The sequence below is a fragment of the Larus michahellis genome, chromosome 13 (genome assembly GCF_964199755.1).
Source record: "Larus michahellis chromosome 13, bLarMic1.1, whole genome shotgun sequence".
NCBI lineage: Eukaryota > Metazoa > Chordata > Aves > Charadriiformes > Laridae > Larus > Larus michahellis.
Window position 1 is genome coordinate 10,813,240 of NC_133908.1, and position 21,217 is coordinate 10,834,456.

At 48.6% G+C, this 21,217-nt stretch overlaps 1 protein-coding gene and 5 non-coding genes across 6 annotated transcripts; 5 read left to right on the plus strand and 1 right to left on the minus strand.

Annotated features, from left to right (window-relative positions):
• The first annotated feature begins 124 nt into the window (after positions 1–124).
• On the plus strand, positions 125–17,928 carry DHX37 (DEAH-box helicase 37). Its single transcript, XM_074606422.1, has 27 exons — positions 125–317; positions 1,090–1,259; positions 2,371–2,483; positions 3,238–3,565; positions 4,291–4,439; positions 5,209–5,301; positions 5,800–5,896; positions 6,290–6,403; positions 7,113–7,214; positions 7,725–7,839; positions 8,234–8,329; positions 8,944–9,020; positions 9,811–9,949; positions 10,207–10,283; positions 10,828–11,060; positions 11,496–11,607; positions 12,200–12,306; positions 12,708–12,896; positions 13,016–13,140; positions 13,421–13,537; positions 13,659–13,831; positions 14,229–14,343; positions 14,770–14,907; positions 15,225–15,319; positions 15,765–15,838; positions 16,814–16,911; positions 17,513–17,928. The coding sequence occupies exons 1-27, from the start codon at positions 212–214 to the stop codon at positions 17,593–17,595; spliced, it is 3,435 nt and encodes a 1,144-aa protein (XP_074462523.1). The 5' UTR covers positions 125–211; the 3' UTR covers positions 17,596–17,928.
• A 1,500-nt stretch (positions 17,929–19,428) lies between these two features.
• TRNAA-UGC (transfer RNA alanine (anticodon UGC)) lies at positions 19,429–19,500 on the minus strand. The gene has a single exon. It is a non-coding gene; the product is annotated as a tRNA-Ala (tRNA).
• A 213-nt stretch (positions 19,501–19,713) lies between these two features.
• Positions 19,714–19,785, plus strand: TRNAD-GUC (transfer RNA aspartic acid (anticodon GUC)). The gene has a single exon. It is a non-coding gene; the product is annotated as a tRNA-Asp (tRNA).
• A 416-nt stretch (positions 19,786–20,201) lies between these two features.
• TRNAF-GAA (transfer RNA phenylalanine (anticodon GAA)) lies at positions 20,202–20,274 on the plus strand. The gene has a single exon. It is a non-coding gene; the product is annotated as a tRNA-Phe (tRNA).
• Positions 20,275–20,482: 208 nt separating this feature from the next.
• On the plus strand, positions 20,483–20,554 carry TRNAD-GUC (transfer RNA aspartic acid (anticodon GUC)). Its single transcript has one exon. It is a non-coding gene; the product is annotated as a tRNA-Asp (tRNA).
• Positions 20,555–20,870: 316 nt separating this feature from the next.
• On the plus strand, positions 20,871–20,942 carry TRNAA-UGC (transfer RNA alanine (anticodon UGC)). Its single transcript has one exon. It is a non-coding gene; the product is annotated as a tRNA-Ala (tRNA).
• The last annotated feature ends 275 nt before the right edge of the window (positions 20,943–21,217 follow it).

Consider the following 21,217-nt stretch of genomic DNA (forward strand, 5'->3'; position numbering starts at 1 on the left):
GGCAACGGGCGGTGGCGGGAGCGGCGCTTCCCGCGCTCAGGGCGTGCCCGGCCCCGCCCCCCGGCGCACACCCGCCCTCGAGCGCCTGCGCGCGCCGCTCCACGCCCCCTTCTCGCGAGACCGCGCGTTGCCCCGGAAGTGGCGGCAGCAGGGAGCAGCACGTGTGCCCGGTCCCGGTCCCGGTCCCGGTCCCGGTCCCGGTCCCGCCGCCATGGGCCGGGCGCGCCGCCGGCACAACTGGAAGGCCCGGCTGCCGCAGGGCACCGCGCAGCCGCCGCCCGCCGCCCCGCCGCCGGAGGTGCCGCTGGAGCTGGGAGGTGCGGCGGGGCCCGGCTCGGGGGCCGCGGGGGGGCCCGGCCCGTTTCGGTTCCGTTCGGTTCTCTTCAGCGTCGTATTCGTTACTGCGGCCCGGGGCCGTTAACGTTGCTAAACGTGACCGCGGAGCTGCTGAGATTAGAGTTGTTGTCGTGTCCTTACTATAGGTTTACTCTGCTTCCATTGGAGGCATCGAAATTATTTTAAAGTATCTTGTAGGCCTTGCGTTAATAGCGCTATTAAAGCAGTTGCTGCATTTAAGCAATTCTTTACTAAAGCAGTTATTAAAATATTCCTATACGTAATATTTTTACGCTTAACATTTGCGTTCTCAAATGTTGCTTTTAAAAAAGAACACATTTATTATGCTATTTTTGTTGTTCAGACTCCACCAATAGGGATTTTTAGCGTTAAACCGGAGTCGTGCCTGGAGGGGGGCGGGCGGCCACAGGGTCAGCCCCCGGTGCAGTGTCCCCGGCTGCCCCCTCGCCCGGGGGAGCGCAATAAAAAGGCACGAATTTGGTAGCGTTGTTACGTAAGTTAAGGAAAATTACCCTCAGGGCTGTTGGAAGCACAGGGTTATCTATCAAGTCCCCGCTTTCGGGGCCCTTTGCCCTTGCTGACGATGATGATGCAGGGGTTTTTTTTTGCTGGGGGTGCGGGTTGTGTTTGCTTAAAACAGCTAAATCTAGTACGGTTTGTGATAAGCCCGTTAAGCAGCGTGCCGAAAATAATCCGCCTGGCACCAGGGAATAACCAAACAAATGCTTTCAGATGAAGCAACGCTGAAGGGAATCGATGGGAGTAACGCCCTGGTCCTGCCAGCGAAGAAAGCAAAGAAGAAAAAAGTAGCGTCTGTTGTGCAACAGCAGAAGAAACCCCTGAGCAAGAAACAGAAGAAAAACCTGCAGAAAGTTTTAGAGCAGAAGGAAAAGAAAAAACAGGTACGTTGTTGCTTGCTGGTACCTCCAGCTTCGCGACTTTGGTTAAAATGGTAAAGTTAATATCAGCGTGTGGAAAAAGTTAAGGCTGACATTAATGAGCAGCTGCAGAGGTTTCCCTCACGCTGTGACACTGTCAGTCCCTGGTGCGTGACACGGTTGCGTTACTGGTGTGGAAAACCAGCGGAGGGGTGACAGCTCTGCAGAGACAGCGAGCGGTTTTTGGGATATGGCCTGTCTGGGGCATCTCAAGGATGTGCAGATGCTGAAATTTAAGTTAAAAACAGTGTGAAGCATCCCTTTGCTGGGCATTTTGGCAAAAACGCGCTGTCACCCATGGACTCCTGAGCATAACTTGTGGAGAAAAGCCTTCCTCTCCCTCTCCATGGATCAGGTGTTGCAGGAACGTGCCGTTTCTGGGTCCTGGGTCTGTTTCTCTCCTTGACCCTGATGGAGTAGGTGCGCGTCATGAAGACATCACTAGCAGAGTAAATGACGTGGTATTTTAAAAGCATTCTCACAGGTTGTATGAGAAGCTTTGTCCCGCTGCAGAAGGCCAAGCTTGATGCACCCCTAACTCTGCTACTGCCAGTGCTTCTGAAATATTTATTTCAAGCTCTTAGGTATTTTCTGTAGGCACGTGCAGCTTTTCTATCTTTGTAAAAGCTTTTCAGGCAAAATTCCTGTTCGTTTTAGTGTCTGAATAATGGTTTTGACAAACGAACTCTATTTTTGGAGATAGTTTGAAACTGCTGCTGTCCGACCTCCTGCCAGCGCCATGTCCCACATGAGGGAGTTGACGGGAAGCTTGCATTACTCAAGCCCTCACTCCAGCATTTTAGTTCAAATCCATTTTCTTTGCCCTTGTTTGAAGGGTGCAGCTGAGCTTTTCATCGCAGCGATGAAGGGTCAAGTCTGTATTTCTGTTTTTGCTCTGGTGCAGGGCCGAAGTCTTCCCCGGGGAGGACTGACCGTGGAGCGGCAGGAACGGCTTTGCAACCTCACAGCAAGATTTGCCAGACAGAGCACACCCTTTAAAACTCAGGCATAAATCTCGAAATGAAATGATTTCCTGGTGAAAGCAAGCACTGATTTTGGTTGTTTTTCCAAACAGCGAGCCGAGCTGCTGAGCAAGCTGAACGAGGTCCAGGCTTCTGAGGCGGAAATGAAACTTCTGTACACAACTTCCAAACTGGGTATTGGGGAGCGCATGTACCAGACTAAAAGGTAAAGTGTTATTTGGAAAGAACCATTCTGGTTTATCACTGTGGTTGAAAACTTGGCCATCTTCTTACCTTCTTTTGCTTGGTTTGGTGTTTTTTTTTTTTTCCCCCCCTCTTATTACACACACGTTCTTCAGAACAGATGGAGTTAAAAAATTTTCTATTTTGATCTGATGATATAGTAGTTATTTTCTTGTTTTCCTAAGGAGAGGATGTTAGTTAAAATAACCTGGTCTTCCCTTTCATTAGGGACAAAGTGGGTCACAATTGTGTACACATACCCTTACAATTATGCTAAATCACATAATTAGTGGAATAAATGTTTACTTTCTTGTATTGGAAAACATCGACTAACGTGGTCCTTAGTTACTGGATTTATCAAGAGATGCATTTTGGCAGAAGTTGAAATAAATTAAACTACAAAGATGTCTTCTGAAGAAATGAATAAATATCAATATGGAGTGAGCTTAGATACGAATCCAGCAATCAGGTCATCCGAGGCTTTACCTAGCGGAGTCCTGAAAACCTCCAAGGCTGGAGATCCTTGGAGAACTGGGTGAACCTCTCTGGTGATCTCTTCTGGCGCTGCACTACACCCAAGGTGTGGAGGTTTTCTTCATTTGAGTAAAACCTGGTTCAGGCTCAGGCAGTGACTTTTGGTGATGCAGCTTTTCTCATTTGTGTGGAAGACCTGTCTGGCTTGAGGTTCTGGAAAAGATTGGCCACAGCATAGTTCACGTGTTGATGTTTTGGTCTAGGGTGATACAGGAGCCAGGGACTGTGGTCCCTGAAAAGATCAGGAGCATTAGCGGTGCAAATAAGAGAAGACACAGCGCAGATTCTGAATCGGAGCCTGAGGAAGAACCCAGTAGCTCTGAGGAGGAGAAGGAAGAGCAGAAACAAGAACTTGAGAACTCCTCAGCTGGTGATTTGAGTACTGCTGACAAGCCAGAGGAAGGCGTGAAGAAGGCAGTGTGTAACCAGCGGCCGGCTGGCCCTAGTGCGCCCGTCTGCCAGGCAGCGCCCAACAAACCGCCTTGCAAACCTGCGGTTTTCATTCCAGTGGACAGGTCTCCTGAGATTCAGGTGAGGCTCTGTGAACCGTCAAGTGCTTATCAAGAGGGTTGGAGACTATGGTACCTTCCATCAAATCAGGTCCCTGCAGACGCCAGCGTTACCTCGTGGCTCTTGCTAACGGCGCATGGCGGCAGCGTGCACTCAGGGTCCTTGTCCTGGCGAGCTGTACTCGGACATCTCTGAGCTTTAAGCCCGTCTCATCCAGCAGAAGGAAAACTAGGTTTGTTTTAGGATATAAGCATTTGTCTCTGGTTTTACGTATAGCATCTATGAGCAGTCTTTTATCGTTCTTCAGTGGAAAATCTGGTGAAGTCACTTTTAGCTCTCCCTTATGCCGTATCGTGTGCTGGGTAGTTTTATTCCATTGGCTGTGGGTGGAGTGTTCTGTAGAAACGGGAAAAGTTCTGCTTGTGTCTGAGCAGGCGAGACAGAGTTGGGAAATGAGTTTTTGCCTGAAGTGCTATGTTAATAAACTCCAGGGACTCTGAAGTTTCACAAATTGAAGTGCAGGGCTTGCCAGCGGCTTTCTGGGAAGCTGTTCTGGCGACTAGTTCTTGGACACGCTAGTGTGATATTATTAGCTGGTTTAGAGCTTTTTGAGCCACAAAGCTTGCAGAATTCCCTTTTGTGGCCTTTATAATCTGAAGAACGTAACAGTTTTCAGTCCTGGGGAAGAAAAAAAGGGAGTGAGAGACAAAACAGTGCAACTAAAATACATGTTTTCTATTATTTAGGAAGCAAGACTAAAGCTTCCAATCCTTGCTGAAGAGCAAGTAATCATGGAAGCCATTAGTGAGAATCCCATCGTCATCATATGTGGAGAGACGGGGAGCGGTAAAACCACCCAAGTACCGCAGTTTCTCTATGAAGCTGGCTATGCCAGGTATGAGCCGTCTTTTATTTGCAGCAAATGTAATGAGAAGGATTCCCGCTGAGCTCGGGCACTTCTGGGTTTGTTTCTTTTCTGCTGATGTAACTGAAGCGCACCTGGTCTTCTCTGTGCGGTGGTTTTGGCCGTGGTGAGCGGGCTTTTAAAAAGCCCTGAAGGGAATGAGGTGGTGACTTGCAAAAGTCTCTCCACGGAAGCAATCTTTTGAAACCTCTAAGGTAAAAGTTTTTGTCAAAGCCACTGGCCTGTTTTTCACGGAGGGGCTGTGTTGCCTGCCCATCTCTGCTCACAGAGGTTTGTTCTTACCTTTGCAAGACAACGTAGTTCTTAAGGACATCTTTGAAAATAGCTATGGTTTGTCTGGTGCTATTGGTAACATTTATAAGCTCGGGCACCTCATAAGATGCTTCTTGCGAGCTGCACCAGGGTGCACCCAGCTTCTGTGCTGCTGCTGCCCCCACCTCAGTTTCTTCTGAAATGTCCCCCAGGATGTTCCTCTGGCGAGAGGGCCCTGGAGTTCAGGGAGCTGGAATTACAGAGGCAACAGTTAGGGAAAAAATCCCTGTGGCACACACATTTTCAGATCAATACGCGTATAATAGAAGGGTAATCCCAAAGCTTCCTTGCTGTCTTTTTCTTCCAACTGTGAGAGTGATGCTACTTAATTTAGAACCGTTGTACAGAAATCCTGTTGTCGTCTCTCTAAGTGTCTTTAAAACAAACAGCCAAACCACCCCTCCTTTTCTTCCCTTCACCCCTTTAGTTCAAACGGTGCTATTGGGATCACCGAGCCTCGGCGTGTGGCTGCAGTGTCCATGTCCCAGCGAGTCGCAAAGGAAATGAACTTGTCACACAGGTGAGGAGAAAAAAAGCTGAGACCTTGCAAGGAGATAAGGCTGAGATGCTCCATGTGCGTGATAGAATGAAATGGAGATTTATGTGTTGCCTGTTCCTTCTGCCTCTGGTGAAGAACTGTGGGAAAGTTACTTATAAACATCTCTGTAGGGTTGTCCATAAAAAAAAAAAAAGCACATGCAGATTTGGTGCTACTAATGGTTGTAAGTTACTTTTTAGAGAGACCTTTGTGGAGATGGGGTGGGGGAAGTGTTCCCACTTTGTCTCCGTATGAGAAAGCTTCCCAAAACAATGAAATAATTTGAAGTGACATCGCTGTGTATCCCGGCTTCTCGCGTTTTGTGTGTGCTGGGCTCGGGGGAGCTGATGATGTTCGGTTTAACTTGTCTTGGCATCAAGTCTTAATTTAGTTATGCTGAAGGCTGCCTCCTGGTCTGAACGTGAATTTTCTCTTTCTCCCTGTGCTTTGTCTTGTGGCTACCGTGGTATTTCCTCGCAGGGTGGTTTCGTATCAAATCCGATATGAAGGCAATGTTACAGATGAAACACAAATCAAGTTCATGACGGATGGCGTGCTGCTGAAAGAAATTCAGAAGGTAAGTTGGTGTCCTCAGTGATATAAAAAGGAAAGTATTTTGTCTCGCCAGGATGAGAGGCCAGTTGCTTTGCGTGGATTTGTCACGAAGCAAAGCACTTTGCAAAGCAAAATCCGTTTCAACACCGGAGATGTATCTCATCTCAATCCTTTATATTCCTGCCCAAGCCCCTAAACGTTAGGTTGTCTCGCTGTGTAAAATGAACACAAGGAAGAGAGTCTTGGGAATTAGGCTGCTTTGTGTAGGGTAAACGCGTTAAACTCTGCTCAGATATGTGGGGGAGAGTGCAGCCATGGGGATGGGGGTGTTGGTGTTTGTGCAGCTGTAGGTTGTCTTGACTTAAAGATGGCCTTGGGTGAGGCTTTGTGTGATGAAATTGATCTCTCTTCTCAGGACTTTCTGCTTTCCAAGTACAAAGTCGTCATTATTGACGAAGCCCATGAAAGGAGCATGTACACGGATATCTTGATAGGCCTCTTGTCTCGCATCGTGCCCCTTCGTGCGAAGGTAAGAGGAGCAATATTCCCGCGATAGGTGCGGGTGTGCTGGGGAGGGGGATGTGAGGCACGAGAGGCTCTGTGGCGGAGGTGCTCTGTGACGTGGAAGTGGATGGAGATCTGACGGAAACCATGACATAACACTGGGATAACAGGTTTGTCTTTCCATACGATCGGAGAAGCACAGAGCTTACAAAAAGGGGAAAACCAGTATGTATCAGTACCAACAGATAATTTTTCAGTCAATATCCAACTAATTTTAGACTTACGGTGCCATGAGATAATACAGTGCCATGTGTATGTAAATAATTAAAATTAGCAGCTGCTAAGAAAGCACGATGCTTACTGTTGCACTGGAGGAGATGTTTCGGGACTGACGTCGTGAAGGGTTTGGTCCTGCCTGGTGCCGGGGGCTGGCGACCGCAGGGCAGCGCTTGGCGCCTGGTTTTGTTTCGCTTAGGGATGGAGAGAGAACGCGGTGGTTTAGAGGCAGCACCAGGACGGCCAGCGCGGGTTTTTGTGCGTTTTAAGACAACGTTGCGTTCGAAGCTGTGTCTGTCCTCCGTCACTTGACGCAGTGGTTTCGTTGCCTTAGATTTCTTTGTGCATCGGCGCAGAGACTTGTATCCAGCCCTGCCGGTGGCGCTGGGGTTGTGCGCTGCGTGGCTTCACCTGCTGCCTGCTTTCAGGCACAGAGTAACGGGTTTGTGTCCCCGCAGAAAGGGCTGCCGCTCAAGCTGATCGTCATGTCGGCTACCCTTCGCGTTGAAGACTTCACCGAAAACAGCAGGCTGTTTTCTGTTACGCCTCCTGTTATTCAGGTATCGTTCTCCTCCCTGGGATCTGCGTCACGTGTAGCGGCTGGAATACAGCGAGGGTTTCCGCTTTAAAATTAACTAAAAAAAATCGGGGCATTCTAATCTTTCCAGCTGGTGCTGAAATCTTTCAGATACCAATTTAAAAATAGTTATTTTGTTTCGACTATTGTTTCTTTAGGGACCTGATGTTTTTCTTTCCGCTTTTATCAGAAAACTGCCCCAGCAGAATCTGATTACCTTGACAAACTGTAAGCTACAGTTCAGGAGAACTAGAAAGCCTCAGTCCGAGCTGATGATCTGAAACAGAGAAAAGTTTTGGTTTCTAGCTTGGTTTTGTGGTGTTCAGCATAGACAACACTGATAACTTCTGTGAGTCCAGTGTTTTGTAGACTACCAAAACCCAAGAGCTGATCAGAAATACAGGGCGAGCTATTTTAGTCCTCCCATGAAAGCTGCCGCGATGGCGCTGGAGTTACAACAGCGAACAAACCCCCTGTTGTGTTTCCTCTCTAGGTAGATGCAAGACAATTCCCTGTAACCGTTCATTTTAACAAGAAAACCCCCCTAGATGACTACAGTGGGGAGTGCTTCAGAAAAGTCTGTAAAATCCATCGAATGTTGCCCGCAGGTAAGGTCACTGCCGAGAACCTCTCAAATTCTTTACGTTTAACGTGTCTCAAGTTTTCTGGATTGTTTTTTTTGGGGGGGGGAGGTTTTTGTTGTTTTTTCTTTTATTTTGGGGTGAGGTTTTTTTTTTTTTTGGAAGTTGGACATGGGACTGCAGTGGTGCATTGTGTGATTTTTACTTAGAAGGGTTTTCTTGTGAAAATTACCCTTCGATTAAATCACGGTTAGATTAGCATGCGTCTCAAGGGAGTCGTAGAAGACGGATGGAGTCAAACACCCTGTTCCTCCATGTTACTGCACAGCGTATTCCACCTGTCTTTTATGAAAAATGAGATCAGAAGCTTTCCCAGGTGAAATACGTATGCTGTGGTTGAGAGTGATTTCTTCTCTTGCAGGTGGGATTTTGGTGTTTTTGACAGGCCAGGCAGAAGTTCACTCTCTCTGCAGGAGGCTAAGGAAAGCCTTTCCGTTCAAAAAAACTACCACCGCAGGTAATGCTGTAGAATAAAGGACTGTTAGACTTTAAATTTCTGAGAAATGAGCTTGCTTTGCACCTGGAAAACTAAGAGCTTTCATTACAAAAAAAACCCCAACAAAAAGCAAGGGTTGGGGAAGGGCTCAATGTGGATGATTTTGATGACTGATTGTTAAGTTTGTGCTGGTTCGAGTTTGGGGAAAAGGTTTACGTGTATGGTGTCTTCCAGTTCCTCAGCACTCATTGCATTTCTTCACTTACTCTATTGCTCGTGAATTAAAGTGGAAATGCTGCTGGTTGTTGGAGACTCTTTTTAGGAGAGTGGGATTTCCCAAGATGACTTTAGAAAGTTAGACATGCAGATTCTAATACAGCTCAGATAATCATCTCCTAAACATACAGTGGCTGTGTGTGCTGCTGTCAATCCTCTGTATGGTTCCCAAATGGAACGATAACGTTAAACTTGCGCGTCATCCCTGTCCCCTCTGCCTTCAATCTGCCTGTTTGCTTCTTTCACCCTGTGACACTTTTTGAATCCCCAAAAAGAAGGGAGTGGGACCAGACTCTCCCCACTACCTTTTCCGAGAGGAAAGCGTGCTCGGCTAATAATTCCACTGTCTGTTTTTGTAGGAGGAGATGATGACAAAGAAGAATCAATGGAAGAAATCAGAAAATTTAAGAAATCGAGGAAGCGGAAGAAAGTTATGGTAATGTGTGATGGCTAGAATTCCTCCAAGAGACAGGAAGGAGCAGGTACCTCCCTGCGAAGCAGCACTCCTGTGTAGCTGTCTTTCTCACCAGGCTCTTTTAGACTTGCCCGAAGCCTTGTAGCACACACATGTTCCCTTCAGGAAATCCGGTAATACTACCTACACTGATAACTGCTGCATTATGAGCAGCAGAATGCTCAACCGTGTCCCTGGATATAATAGGCAGGAGATTGATATTTTTTTTTTTTTTTTTTTTTTTAATTATCTTTTTTTGTTTGTTTGAGTACGCACCATTAAAACTTTTAATGGAAGGAATTCCAGACTCGCTGGCTCCAGGGCTGCTCCTCGTCTTGATGTTTGTTACCCAAAATTGGGACTGATGTATCCGCAGCGAAGGGTAGTGTTTGGCTTCTGCCCAAGTCCTACATGCACTTGGTTAGCAGGAGATCTTGATGTTATAGATCTACTGTCTGCTGACGTTGGATCCTGGTAGCTGAAGGGGCCTGAATTAAAGAAATTTTGCCCTTTCTCTCCATCCTCCAAGTGAAGAAGCTTGGCTCAGCGCACAGTGCTGTTTAAAATGCTTGGGTTGTTCCCCCCTGACTCTCACAGTTACCAAATGCTGAACCTCAGCCTTGAAATACAAATGAAATCTCTCAGTCCCTCCGTCACTTTCAGGTCAACAGATGTTTGGAGTAAGTCCTCAGCTTTGTTTTCAAAGCAATAAAAAGCATTGTTAGTGTCCCCCCCCTTAATGCTCTGTGGTTGTCTCTCCTGTCTTTCTCAGACACTCCCCAAAATTGATCTGGACAGTTACTCTGTTGTACCGGTGGATGAAGGAGATGAAGACAGAGACGCTGAAACTGATGATGATTTTGCAGGATCTGATATTGACCTTGATTTAGGAGATGGAGACTCGGAAGAAGGTTTGTCACTTATGAAATAAAGATTCCCTATCTCCTGTCACCTGTGACATGTGCGACGTAAGCCAGTTGTCCTTTGCTAAGGTGACGTGATAGCACAGCAAACCTGTGTCATGGAAAAGCTATTAAGACTTTTCCAGCTTCCGCTTTGTACCAAATACTTCACTGGTTTTAAACCAAGTGGTGCTCGTGAAGACATTGTTGGGACCAAGCCTGGGAGTTGACTTACAGTGTATTTAACAATATCTGTTCCTTCACAGATGAGAAATCGGATTCCTCCCTTCCGCTCTATGTGCTCCCGCTCTATTCTTTGCTAGCGCCAGAGAAACAAGCAAAGGTAAAGGATTTATTGTCACAAGGAGTAAATGATCCTTATAGGTATGTGTGATCGTTGTCTAAAGTCAGAAGTGCTTTGTGAGTTAAAATTTCCCTCTTGGACTATCCGTCCATGGGCAGACTGGAATGGCCCAATGGGTGAGTTGGGATGGGATCGGAGCAGGCATTGCTTGGGCTGGAGTCTCCCTCATGAGCCAGTTCAGCAGGTCGGGAGAGATGAAAAATGACAGTGACAGTGTGTTAAAATTAGTCATGGCCCCGGGGCACATCAGGATCCTGCTGCCAACAGGCGGTTCATGCAAATTAGCCTTGGAGGTGGCAGCAGTATGTCTAAATGCGACTCAACACTGGTGTCTGCTCAACCTGTGGCCCCTGTGGATGTTTTTGGGGATTAACTGAGCTGGACAGAGAGCTCCAGAGCTGGAGACAAGGGAGTTAAGTCTTTGGTCTCGCTCTTGGGTTTCACCTGCGACCCATCCCAGTTGACTGCCTGTCTTTTTCCTGTTGTTGGCTGTGCATTTCACACGCCCGTCTGCTTCTTGTAGGTATTCAGTGCTCCTCCTCCTGGCACGAGACTCTGTGTTGTAGCCACCAACGTGGCTGAGACATCGCTGACCATCCCAGGCATCAAATACGTGGTGGATAGTGGAAAGGTCAAGAAACGTTTCTACGACAAAATCACTGGGGTTTCGTCTTTCAGAGTCACCTGGATATCTCAAGCGTCAGCTAACCAGCGGGCAGGTCGGGCTGGCCGGACGGAACCAGGGCACTGTTACAGGTTAGCTACCTGCCCTGGAGAGCATTAGGAGGAGAAACAAGAAGCCCAATGAGTGTTAGTGTGAATTTGACAGCTTCCCTTGTCCTGCTGCCCCTTTCACAAGAAACTAGCGCGGTTTTTGTCTACTCTTCATTCAAATAGGAGAGGAGAAGCCAAATGTGAACTGTGACTGGTGATGTTGGTTTGCCACTTTGGCTTCTGAGGGGCCGTTCTCTTGCTGAAAACCCTTACTTTCCTGGTCAAATTAGCATGAGTTCCACTCCAAGCCAAGTCAACTTTTTGTGAATAAGGCAGTATGCCCCAACCCTGTAAATAATTACATGGTCATGTAACTAGTACCCACAGCTGCCTTTTTTAAAATCCCTTGCTAATTTTTCATGCATATCTTCTGAGTTAAGATTTTTAAGTCTCTAAGCAGCACTTTTGCTCCACTAGGTTATACTCTTCAGCAGTCTTCATGGACTTCGAGAAATTTTCTGCTCCAGAAATAACAAAGCGACCGGTAGAAGACTTGATCCTGCAAATGAAGGCATTAAATATAGAAAAGGTGAGGTGTAAACTGGCTTTGTACTACAGCACTCATTGAAGCGGTTGCCCCTAGGAGCCAGGAACACACACAAATGTCTTTTGTCGTCGTTGCTTGAGGCTGGGCCTTGTGTTAGAAATCAGGATCCTCAGATTTGATTTTGGTTCTGCAAACTGCAGAAGCTGCTGTGAATTCCACCAGGCCTTAACAGACATGTTTGCTCAGGTAATAAGAGCTTTCTCATATTCTTAGTAGTAAAAAAACCCTGTGCAAACAGGGGTGGTGTTCAGGAGATACTTGAGCACTTTCAGAAACCACAGTATGCGAAGTTAGTCCTTAAAGCAGCCTGCCCTAGGCGGTGCCTGGACTCAGTGGCAGCTAAGGGTGACGCTGGTATTCCTGTTTCCTAATGTTTTTGTTCTAAGCGTTTCCTCCCATTATATGTCCTTTCCTCTCGCTCCTGGCAAACATCCTAAATGTTTTTCTTTGGTATATGTAACCAGAGGGGAGGGTTTCTCTCCCTTCCAGGACTTCTCACTGCGTTCAGGCTCTGTTTTTCGGTGGGAGCCGTGTCAATGACATACTGAGAGGCATTTTCTCTTGGTGTCCGTAGGTAATCAACTTCCCATTCCCAACACCACCTCCGACAGAAGCACTTGCAGCAGCTGAGGAGCTGCTGATAGCCCTGGGTGCCTTGAAGGAACCTCCTATGACGGGAAGGTAACGTCTGTGGTCCCCACAGATTTCCTCTTGGCACTGCTGCTCGGCCTCCGCTATGGAGGCGGTGGGCGCTGATGTCCTCCCTCTTCCATCTCAGCCCTCACGTCTGAGGGCGTGCGTTTGCACAGAGACTGGCATCATTTTAACAGTCTCGGGTTCACCTGTGTTTGTTTTGCTGGCCCTGGGTGTGTGTGGGCAGGAAAAGACACTGCCAGGAGTGGGTGGACGCTGCAGGTGGGAGCTGCGTGAGGAAGGAGGGGTCTTTCCCCCAGCCTTTGGGACTAGCACATAACAGAATCTGAGAAAACACATCAAATTAATTGGGCTGCCAAAACCAGCACCACAAACTTGTTCTAATGCAGAAGTCGCTACATTACACGACTCTTCTCTCCCTCCCCCAGGTTGAAGCAGCAGCTGGCAGCAAAGCTGAGTTGCCCTATTAGTCCCCTGGGCAGAATAATGGCCACTTTTCCGGTTGCCCCCCGCTATGCGAAGATGTTGGCATTAAGCAGGCAGCATGACTGCCTGCCATACACCATCACCATAGTTTCTGCAATGACTGTCTGGGAGCTTTTTGAAGAGTTTGACAGGTGAGCGAGGATCCTATTTCCAGGATGCATCACCGTGTCACAGCTGATGCCTGTCTTATATTGAGGCCCCTCTGCACACGAGCACGATGCTCATTTATGCTCTTTCGTGTTTCTTTTAGGCCAGCAGTAAGTGAGGAAGAGACGGCGAAACTGAAGGGGAAGAAAGCAAGGCTTTTACAGATGCAAAAGATCTGGGCTGGGCAGGGCCCGATGCAAAAGCTGGGAGACCTCATGGTGATGTTAGGTATTGCCGGCGGCAGTTTCCCTGTGCTGTTCATTTCCACTCTGTTCTCCTCCCCATCACCCTCAGCTTTATGCGACCAAAGGCATCCTCGTGCTGTAGGATTAAGTCCGACAGTGTGTTTTCTAGGCTGTTCTCTGGGCAGCCTGCCGGTGTCCCAGGCTAATGATGAGTGGGAACGGTGATACGCACGTGTTGACCATGACAGTACTGTCCCACGGTTGGTTTAATAAGGAGAACTGATCAGCTAAGTCGTTTTCCCTACCTGCCTGTTCACTTCCAGGAGCAGTGGGGGCCTGTGAATACGCTGGGTGTACCCGTAAATTCTGTGAAGAAAATGGGCTGCGGTACAAAGCCATGCTGGAAATCCGGCGCTTGAGGGGGCAGCTGACGACAGCAGGTAAGCGGGTTTGAGAGGAATTGCCATATTTATTCTCTTTTGGGGGGTGACAGATCAACTGGGATTTTTGTTGCAATCTTTTCTTTCTATTGAATCTTAACTCCCTCTTTCTTCGGGGCAGTGAACTCGGTCTGCACAGACGCCGGCCTCTATGTTGACCCCAAGATGAAGCCCCCAACAGAAGCTCAAGCAACTTACTTGAGACAGATTGTGCTGGCAGGGCTAGGGGACCACGTTGCCCGAAGGATTCAGGCAGAAGAGCTTCTGGATGACAAATGGAAAAATGCCTACAAGGTAAACAGCTTGATTTGGCCGAATTCCTCTTCCCTGTGTGGCAGAAAGACACTCCAGGGCAAAGCCTGGGCTTCTGAGCGGATGCAGCGTTGGGGCTGCATGTACTGGCTCTCCACAGCATCTCTCCATAGAATTGAAGTTTCTAGTGTTGCAAGTTTTCAGTCCTCACCTACGAATTGTTATAAAAGAGCTAAGAAGTAGCATTAGTCCATCTTGTAAAGTGCTTGATGTCTCCAGAGAAGGCGAAGCAGAAAATTATGTGGTTATTAAAAACCTCCATCACTTAAGGAAACCATATACGTGTACATCTGAGAGAGGCTGAAATTAGATGCAATCAAGAAATTGGATTGCCGGTAATTTGTCTCACTCTGCTTCAATCTTCTGTGCTTTCTTAAAGACTGCTCTCCTGGACGACCCAGTGTTCATCCATCCAAGCTCGGTCCTCTTCAAACAACTCCCAGAGTTTGTGGTGTATCAAGAAATTGTTGAGACCACGAAAATGTATATGAAAGGTGAGACTGCTGCGGTCCCTACTTGTCCTGCAGGTATGGTGAGGAATTCGGAAATGCCTTAGCGGAATGTTTCCCTTGCTGCGGTGACCGAGTGCTCTCCTTACAGAGTGGTTGTGTCTCCTGGGATTTGGATCCTTGTGCTTTCTAGATCTGGAACAGCGGGAAAATTGGCCTGGTTTATTGTTTGTCTAGCAGAACGGGCTGAGCAAAGCTCAGCTGCTGAAATAATTCTGCTGCACCAGCCCTGTTAGACCCATTATTGCTGGTCTCTGAACAAAAGAACATAAATCTGTACGGTTGACTTGAAGAATGAGATACAAGTACATCTGTGGAGATGAGATCCTGACCCCTGACTCATGGCACTGCTAGCGAGTGGCGGCCCTTGGCAGCAATCCCTCATTCAGGTGTGTTTTTTCCTTTCCTAAGGCGTGTCCGCAGTCGAACCCGAGTGGATTCCTACCCTGTTGCCACCGTACTGCCACTTTGGGAAGCCTCTGGAAAACCCTCCTCCGTCTTACTGCCCCGAAACAGGCCGAATTCGATGTCACAGACCGAGTGTCTTTTGTAAGTGTCTTGAAAAGTGTCACTCGGTAGTTTTGTCCGAGAGCCGCTCTGTCGTTATTGTAATGCCGCTTTTAACAAGACTCTCAGCGGCCCAGAAAGGTCAAACTCAAACTTTGGACTGTCCAAAGAGCATTTAAATATCAGCATCTTCCCATTGTCCCATTTTATGCCCGTCTCCCGCCCGTTAAGGAGCAAGGCTGGCTGGGTGGTGGCGGTATCCTCCCCAGTGTCTTTAGCTCCTGTGTTGTCACATCTTCCTTGGAAATTTACCCTCCTCTTCCGGCCTTTAGGAGACTTGGTGTGATCTTTCTTTCCAGATCGAGTCAGCTGGCAGCTCCCTGCTGTGGAAGTTGATTACCCAGAAGGTATCGATCGCTACAAATACTTTGCCAAGTTCTTGCTTGAAGGAAAGGTGAGTGCGTTCCAGCTGCGTTATTTCCTTGATGTTATCAGTAAGTTTTTAGCCCAGTTTTTGGAGAAGACGAGCCTTGTGGCTTCCTCCTTTGTGCGTGCCCATTCCTCATAACTTGCTGGAGGAGTTGCTGGGGGGGGAAGATGCCTTTAAAATATGAAACAGCATGAAAATCAGTATTTGGGTGAAAGAGACCGCCAAATTTAAGTCGTGTTTTTGCAAAGGAAAAAAAGCTATAGCTCGTGTCTTTGTCCATTCTGTGACACAAGAGTCATCTCGCAAGCCAGTCAGGACAAGATGGGTACGGAGACATGGATGGGAGAGAGATGGTAATGGAGGATACGGGATGGAAAGCTATTGTATAGTCCAAGTTCATTGATGGTTGTCTCCACAGAACAATTAATTTACTTTGTTCATTATATACTTGTTATAACAAATCTTCCAGGTCATTAAGAAGTTGAGTTGTTACAGCCAGTGTCTGCTGTCCAGTCCCCTCATAATGCTGAAGACATGGTCCAAGTAAGTTGTTAAATGCAAACTTAAGTTTCTTGTCTCCACCAAACACTTTTAACTTCCTTTTAAATTAAAAAAAAAAAAAAAAATTCAATGCTGGGAAGGGCTTTCTAGATAGTGATCTTGGCTGTAGCTGCAGGGAGAGGAAAATGAAGTTTTTTTTACCAAGAAAAATCGTGTCTTTAGAGAGCTGGGCGATGGTGAGGGCGGTTTGGAAGAACACACACACGCAACCTGCTGGTCACACTGACCTCTGCGGGCTGCTTCATGCAAATAAATTGCTCACAAGTGGAAGAAACTATCAGCTGAGAACTACTGCTTTCCTTGCTTTTCGTTGCAGTTTGGGCCAGTTGCACTGCCTATTTCTTTTCAAAGACGTGTTCCCAACAGACCATGTTTTCCGTGTGATTTTGATGACAGTTACAGAGCCGTGACCCTCAAAAGGCCTGTCAGCTATTGCTGTCCCCCCCGCCATCCTCGTCCGTTTACCAAAATTAAGCTTTCCCTGAGTCTTCTGTGAGTTTCTGTGGAGTTGATAGGTGCGGGGATTTTTGAAAGACTTCGTTAAAAGCAACTGATGTTATCTGGGGGTCCTACAATTACGAAGTTTTTTCCTGTTTTAGTCAGTTCCGAGTTCAGCGTGGGGCCTGTGGGTTCCTTTGTGCTTCACGCTGCGCTGTGCGGAGCTGACAACTTCATGCTGTCAGCAACCAGAGCAGCCTGCTGCTACTTCGAACAACAGAAAGCTGTGGCAGGGGGAAGAAACTACTTCTAGTGAACTTTTCTTGAGCCAATGGCAAGTCTCTGTATCTGGAGGTTGTGTTTTTCTACATTTATATTTACATATCTACGTTCTATATTTAGCCTTTTAAAAACGTGACGAGTATGAATTCAGAAAGGTGAGCTGAATGCTGTAACGCTTTGCTAAACTGTGCTAACGAACATTGTTTTATTGCGCCCTTTTATTTTGGACTGATTTAGACTTCAGCCCAGGACGGAATCCCTCCTGCGGGCTTTAGTTGCAGAAAATTGTGATAATCGCAACGCTTTACTGGCTGCATGGAGGAAAAATCCTAAATGTAAGTGTTCTGTTTGCTTAATTATTAGTCACATCAGTGCAGGCTTTGTAGTACCTCAAGCACCATTAAATTATAATTTTAAAAAATGGATTATTTCACTTGATAAGCTTTAAATATTTTCTGTTTTCTTACCAGAAACAGTAATGCTCTGAGGTTTGGTTCTTGTGAAGAACTGGAGTTCCCTGTACTTTAGAAAGCAAGGTTTATTTATATTTTAAGATTACTTTTTGCTGTAGTTCTAACCACGGTTGAAACATTTGGTTTGGGCTTTTGAAAACTTAGACTATGATGGTGCTGGATACTGGAAAAAAAATTTCCAGGTAAAATGGATTTTGTTCAATGTTAGGGCACCAGGTTATGAGAGTTCTTTATAGAAGCAGCAGCAAAGTGAGGCAGTGCTGGCTTTCACAGAAATTCTCCCATACTCGATACTTTAATATCTGCGTGCAGGTGTCCGAGCTCCAGCACTGGCCTGGCGATGGGAGGCTGGTTCTTGCTCTCAGCCTGTGAGCAGGACGATGCTGGGGGGGCTCGTCCTTCCAGCGAAACCCCTCAGTCCCTCACTCCCGTACCCATCTAATCGCTCCCTCTTCCATTCCAGATTTGCTTGCGGCCTATTGTCAGTGGATCCCTGAAGCTATGCATGAGGATCTAGCCAAGAAGTGGCCTCCAGTGGCACTGTGAAGCGGATGACTTTTCTTGATGGACTCCTCTTCTCCAAGATGTTTTGAGAGCTTGGGTTTCCTTGGAAATCTGATAACGCAGATGGACTTGCTAAACTGTTAGCCATAGCTTTTTTGTAAGCGAACTGGGTCTTACTCTGGCTCTCTGGGAAGCCTTCTGTGTTCTCAGAAGCCCTACCAGCTCTTTCGCTGGTATTTTGTAATATTAATGCTTGGATAATTTTATCCATTGTGTCTTACGGGTTGGTTCTTTTTAACTGAAATTTCTCTTTGGACTATATTAGTCGTATGGACTATAATAAATATGTATAGTTCTTGGTTGGGATGGGAGAAATGGTTTCCATGTGGGATGCTGCAATAAGCAGAGTTTTAGACCCTTGTAGAGCATTCCTCTTGTGTGACTGCAGATCCAAGTGCAGACTGTACCTTTGGTCCTCGTGTTGGGTTGACCCTGGCCAGCAACTGAGCAGCACGCAGCCACTGGCTCGCTCCCTAGGCTCCCGGCTGGATGGGGCAGAGGACAGGGAGCACAAAAGTGAGAAAACTCATGGGTTGAGATAATTAGTGAAGGGAAGAGGGGGGAACCCCCCCCCCCCCCCAAAAAAAAAACCCAAGCACATGATGCAAAGGCGATTGCTCACCCCTTCCCACAAGATGCCCAGCCAGTCTCTGAGCGTGATGTTATGTGACAGGGACTGTCCCTTAGGTCAGCTCAGGTCGGCTGTCCTGGTTGTGTCCCCTCCCGGTGCCTGCTCATGGGGGAAGCAGAGGGCGGGGGAAAGAGAAAGGCTTGACGCTGTGCAAGTACTGCTCAGCAGCAGCCAAAACACGGGTCTGTACCAACGCTGTTCTAGTCACAAACCCAAAACACAGCAGCATATGGGCTGCTATGAAGAAATCAACTCCAGCCCAGCCAGACGCAGTGCAGTCCTAATATTTCTTTTCCTGCTTCTCTAGGGCTTTGTCATGAGTTCAGAGTATCCTTTAATGTTGCTTTCGGTAATTTTTTTTCAAATCTTTCTCATCCCTGACTTGGTGCTGCAAGCACTGGGCTCTGCTGGTGCCCTTGCTCTGCTCCGTGGTTTGCCAGTACCGTTCTGTATGGTCTGGCCAACCTGGCATTTCAAGGGCTGGAGCACTTTTGGGAACACAGCAGCTTTTTGGAAACGGGGCCGCTTTTAACTGTGCCACCTGCTCCTTTTGGAGCAAGAAATTTTGGTAGTTCCACAAGAAAATGTACGGCTTGAGTTTACCTTCCCTTTCGGCGAATCTTTTTCCTCCTTGGTGAACCCTGCGCTCAGGCTGTGTTAATTTGCTGCTGCTTGTGATACCCTGATATGAGGTGTGGGCCGTGACCCTCGTGTCCCCACGTTCTGGAGGAAGCTGGTGCGACCCCAGCCCAGAGCAGGCTGCGTGCCTGCGCCCATCACTGCCCCTGTTCCACGCACCACAGGGGCTGCAGGCCAGGGCACAAGGAAGCCTTAAAAATATCTAATGCTGATGAAACAACAACTTTTGTTTTCGAGCAAGAAGGAAAATAGCCTGTTATGTTTATAATGTAAATGCTGCAACGGCGTAATGTTTAGCAATATCTGCAGGCAGGAGGGTGCTGCAAGCTCTTGGCTGGGTGCCTTTCTCCAGCAAGGATTGCAGCAGAAGTTTGCAAACTGCTCAGTGCTGATGGGAGGGAAGAAAACAAAGGAAAATATCGAGCCTATTTGCAAATTACAAAACTGAAATTACGTCTCCTTCGGGACACGATCTGAGGAAACAAGCACAACGGGCTTGGCAAAAAAACTCCGCCGTCTTTACTCCAGGGCGGAGGCAAAACAAGTGGAGATGCCGGGGATTGAACCCGGGGCCTCATACATGCAAAGCATGCGCTCTACCACTGAGCTACATCCCCTAGTTGTTGGGGACGTTGTGCACAGCAAATATGGACGTATCGCTCGGTGGGACCAGTGAGCAAATGGCTCCCCCTCCCCCCCCGAGCCTCCTGATCCCCGCAGCGGCGGCGGGAGCAGCGCGGAGCGAGCAGGCGGCTCCGCTCGGTGCGGGACGCACTGCGGGACGGCTGCGTCCGTATATCAGAGGGCGGGAAAAAGTGTAGCTGCGCCTTTCCTCGTTAGTATAGTGGTGAGTATCCCCGCCTGTCACGCGGGAGACCGGGGTTCGATTCCCCGACGGGGAGACAGCGTGCCTTTTATTCCCCGTTGCCGTTTTTCCCTGGCGGCCGCCGCGGAGGGGTTTATCAGTGACGCGCGAGTGCAGCGCGTGACCGCGGGGCTGCGTCACACTCACTCCCCCCTGCGGCGGCAGCCTGTGGGGAGGCGAGGTAAAGCGGGCAGAGACGCCTTTTTGAAGCCGGGGAGGGAAAGGGGCGTCCGCCACTCTCCGCAGGGCGCCTTCTGAGCGGGGGCCTGGGCCTCCCACCCCGCCCTGCGGCCGTTGGAAAGTGGGGCGGGGGTGGGGGGAACACCCGAGCGCCCCAGGAACCGCGTGGGTGAACCCCGCGTGGGGAGGGCGGGCGGCAGCGGCGGCGGACAGCAGCACGCACGGGTGCGCTGGGCGGGGTCGTATCCACGGCCACCGAGGGGGTTTTCAGCGGCCGAAATAGCTCAGTTGGGAGAGCGTTAGACTGAAGATCTAAAGGTCCCTGGTTCGATCCCGGGTTTCGGCAGAGGATGTTTTATTTCTTTCATCTGGAGGGTGCTTTTGCCGCGGAGCAGGGGCCGAGGCCGGAGTCGGCTGGGGCGGGTGTCACCGCGGGCGGTTACCCAAGGGGGGGTCTCTGAGGCAAGAACCGCTTCCCGCGGGTGAGGCGGCAACGGCGCCCCGCAGCGGGTGCTCGAGCATGGGCCGGCCCGCTGGAAGCTCGTTATCGCCCGTCCTCGTTAGTATAGTGGTGAGTATCCCCGCCTGTCACGCGGGAGACCGGGGTTCGATTCCCCGACGGGGAGGTGGTGTATTTTTTCTTCTTTTGCGGTATTTTTTTTTTTCTTCCGGCATGTATTTTTCTAATTTCCGACGGAGAATAAAAAAAAAACAACAGTATTGTACGTACGAACCTAGAGTGTTCCCGTAGTTCCAAGACCTGTTTGAACACCGGCCGTACAGCACTGGCAGCTCCATGCCAGGCTTGGGCCCCGCTCTGCCTTTCCCTCTACGCACACAGACCATGGAGGAAGAGGAGGAGGAAGAGGAAGACGGGCAGGGGAGCGCGACCCCCGCCTGGTACCCACCTGGCCGGCAGGCAGGGTCCCCAGCGCGGAGCAGGGGGATGTAGCTCAGCGGTAGAGCGCATGCTTTGCATGTATGAGGTCCCGGGTTCAATCCCCGGCATCTCCACTTGTTTTCTTTTTTTTCCCCCACCTTCTGGGATGTATTTTATCCAGGGTTAAACAACAGAAAACGGCACCACGATCCTGCCCAAAAAGGCCCACAGTGACGGTTACCCAGTGACACGAAATGTTGTTTTTTAATGACCTGGTTCTCCTCAGATCTATGCACACACAAGATTTTCTTGTCTCTGCAGGTATCTCGTTGCCACACTATGGCCCTGCAGGCACCGAGCAGCCCCAAAGCCGGGGGGGAAGGAAGCACCAAACCCTGAAATGCGGGGT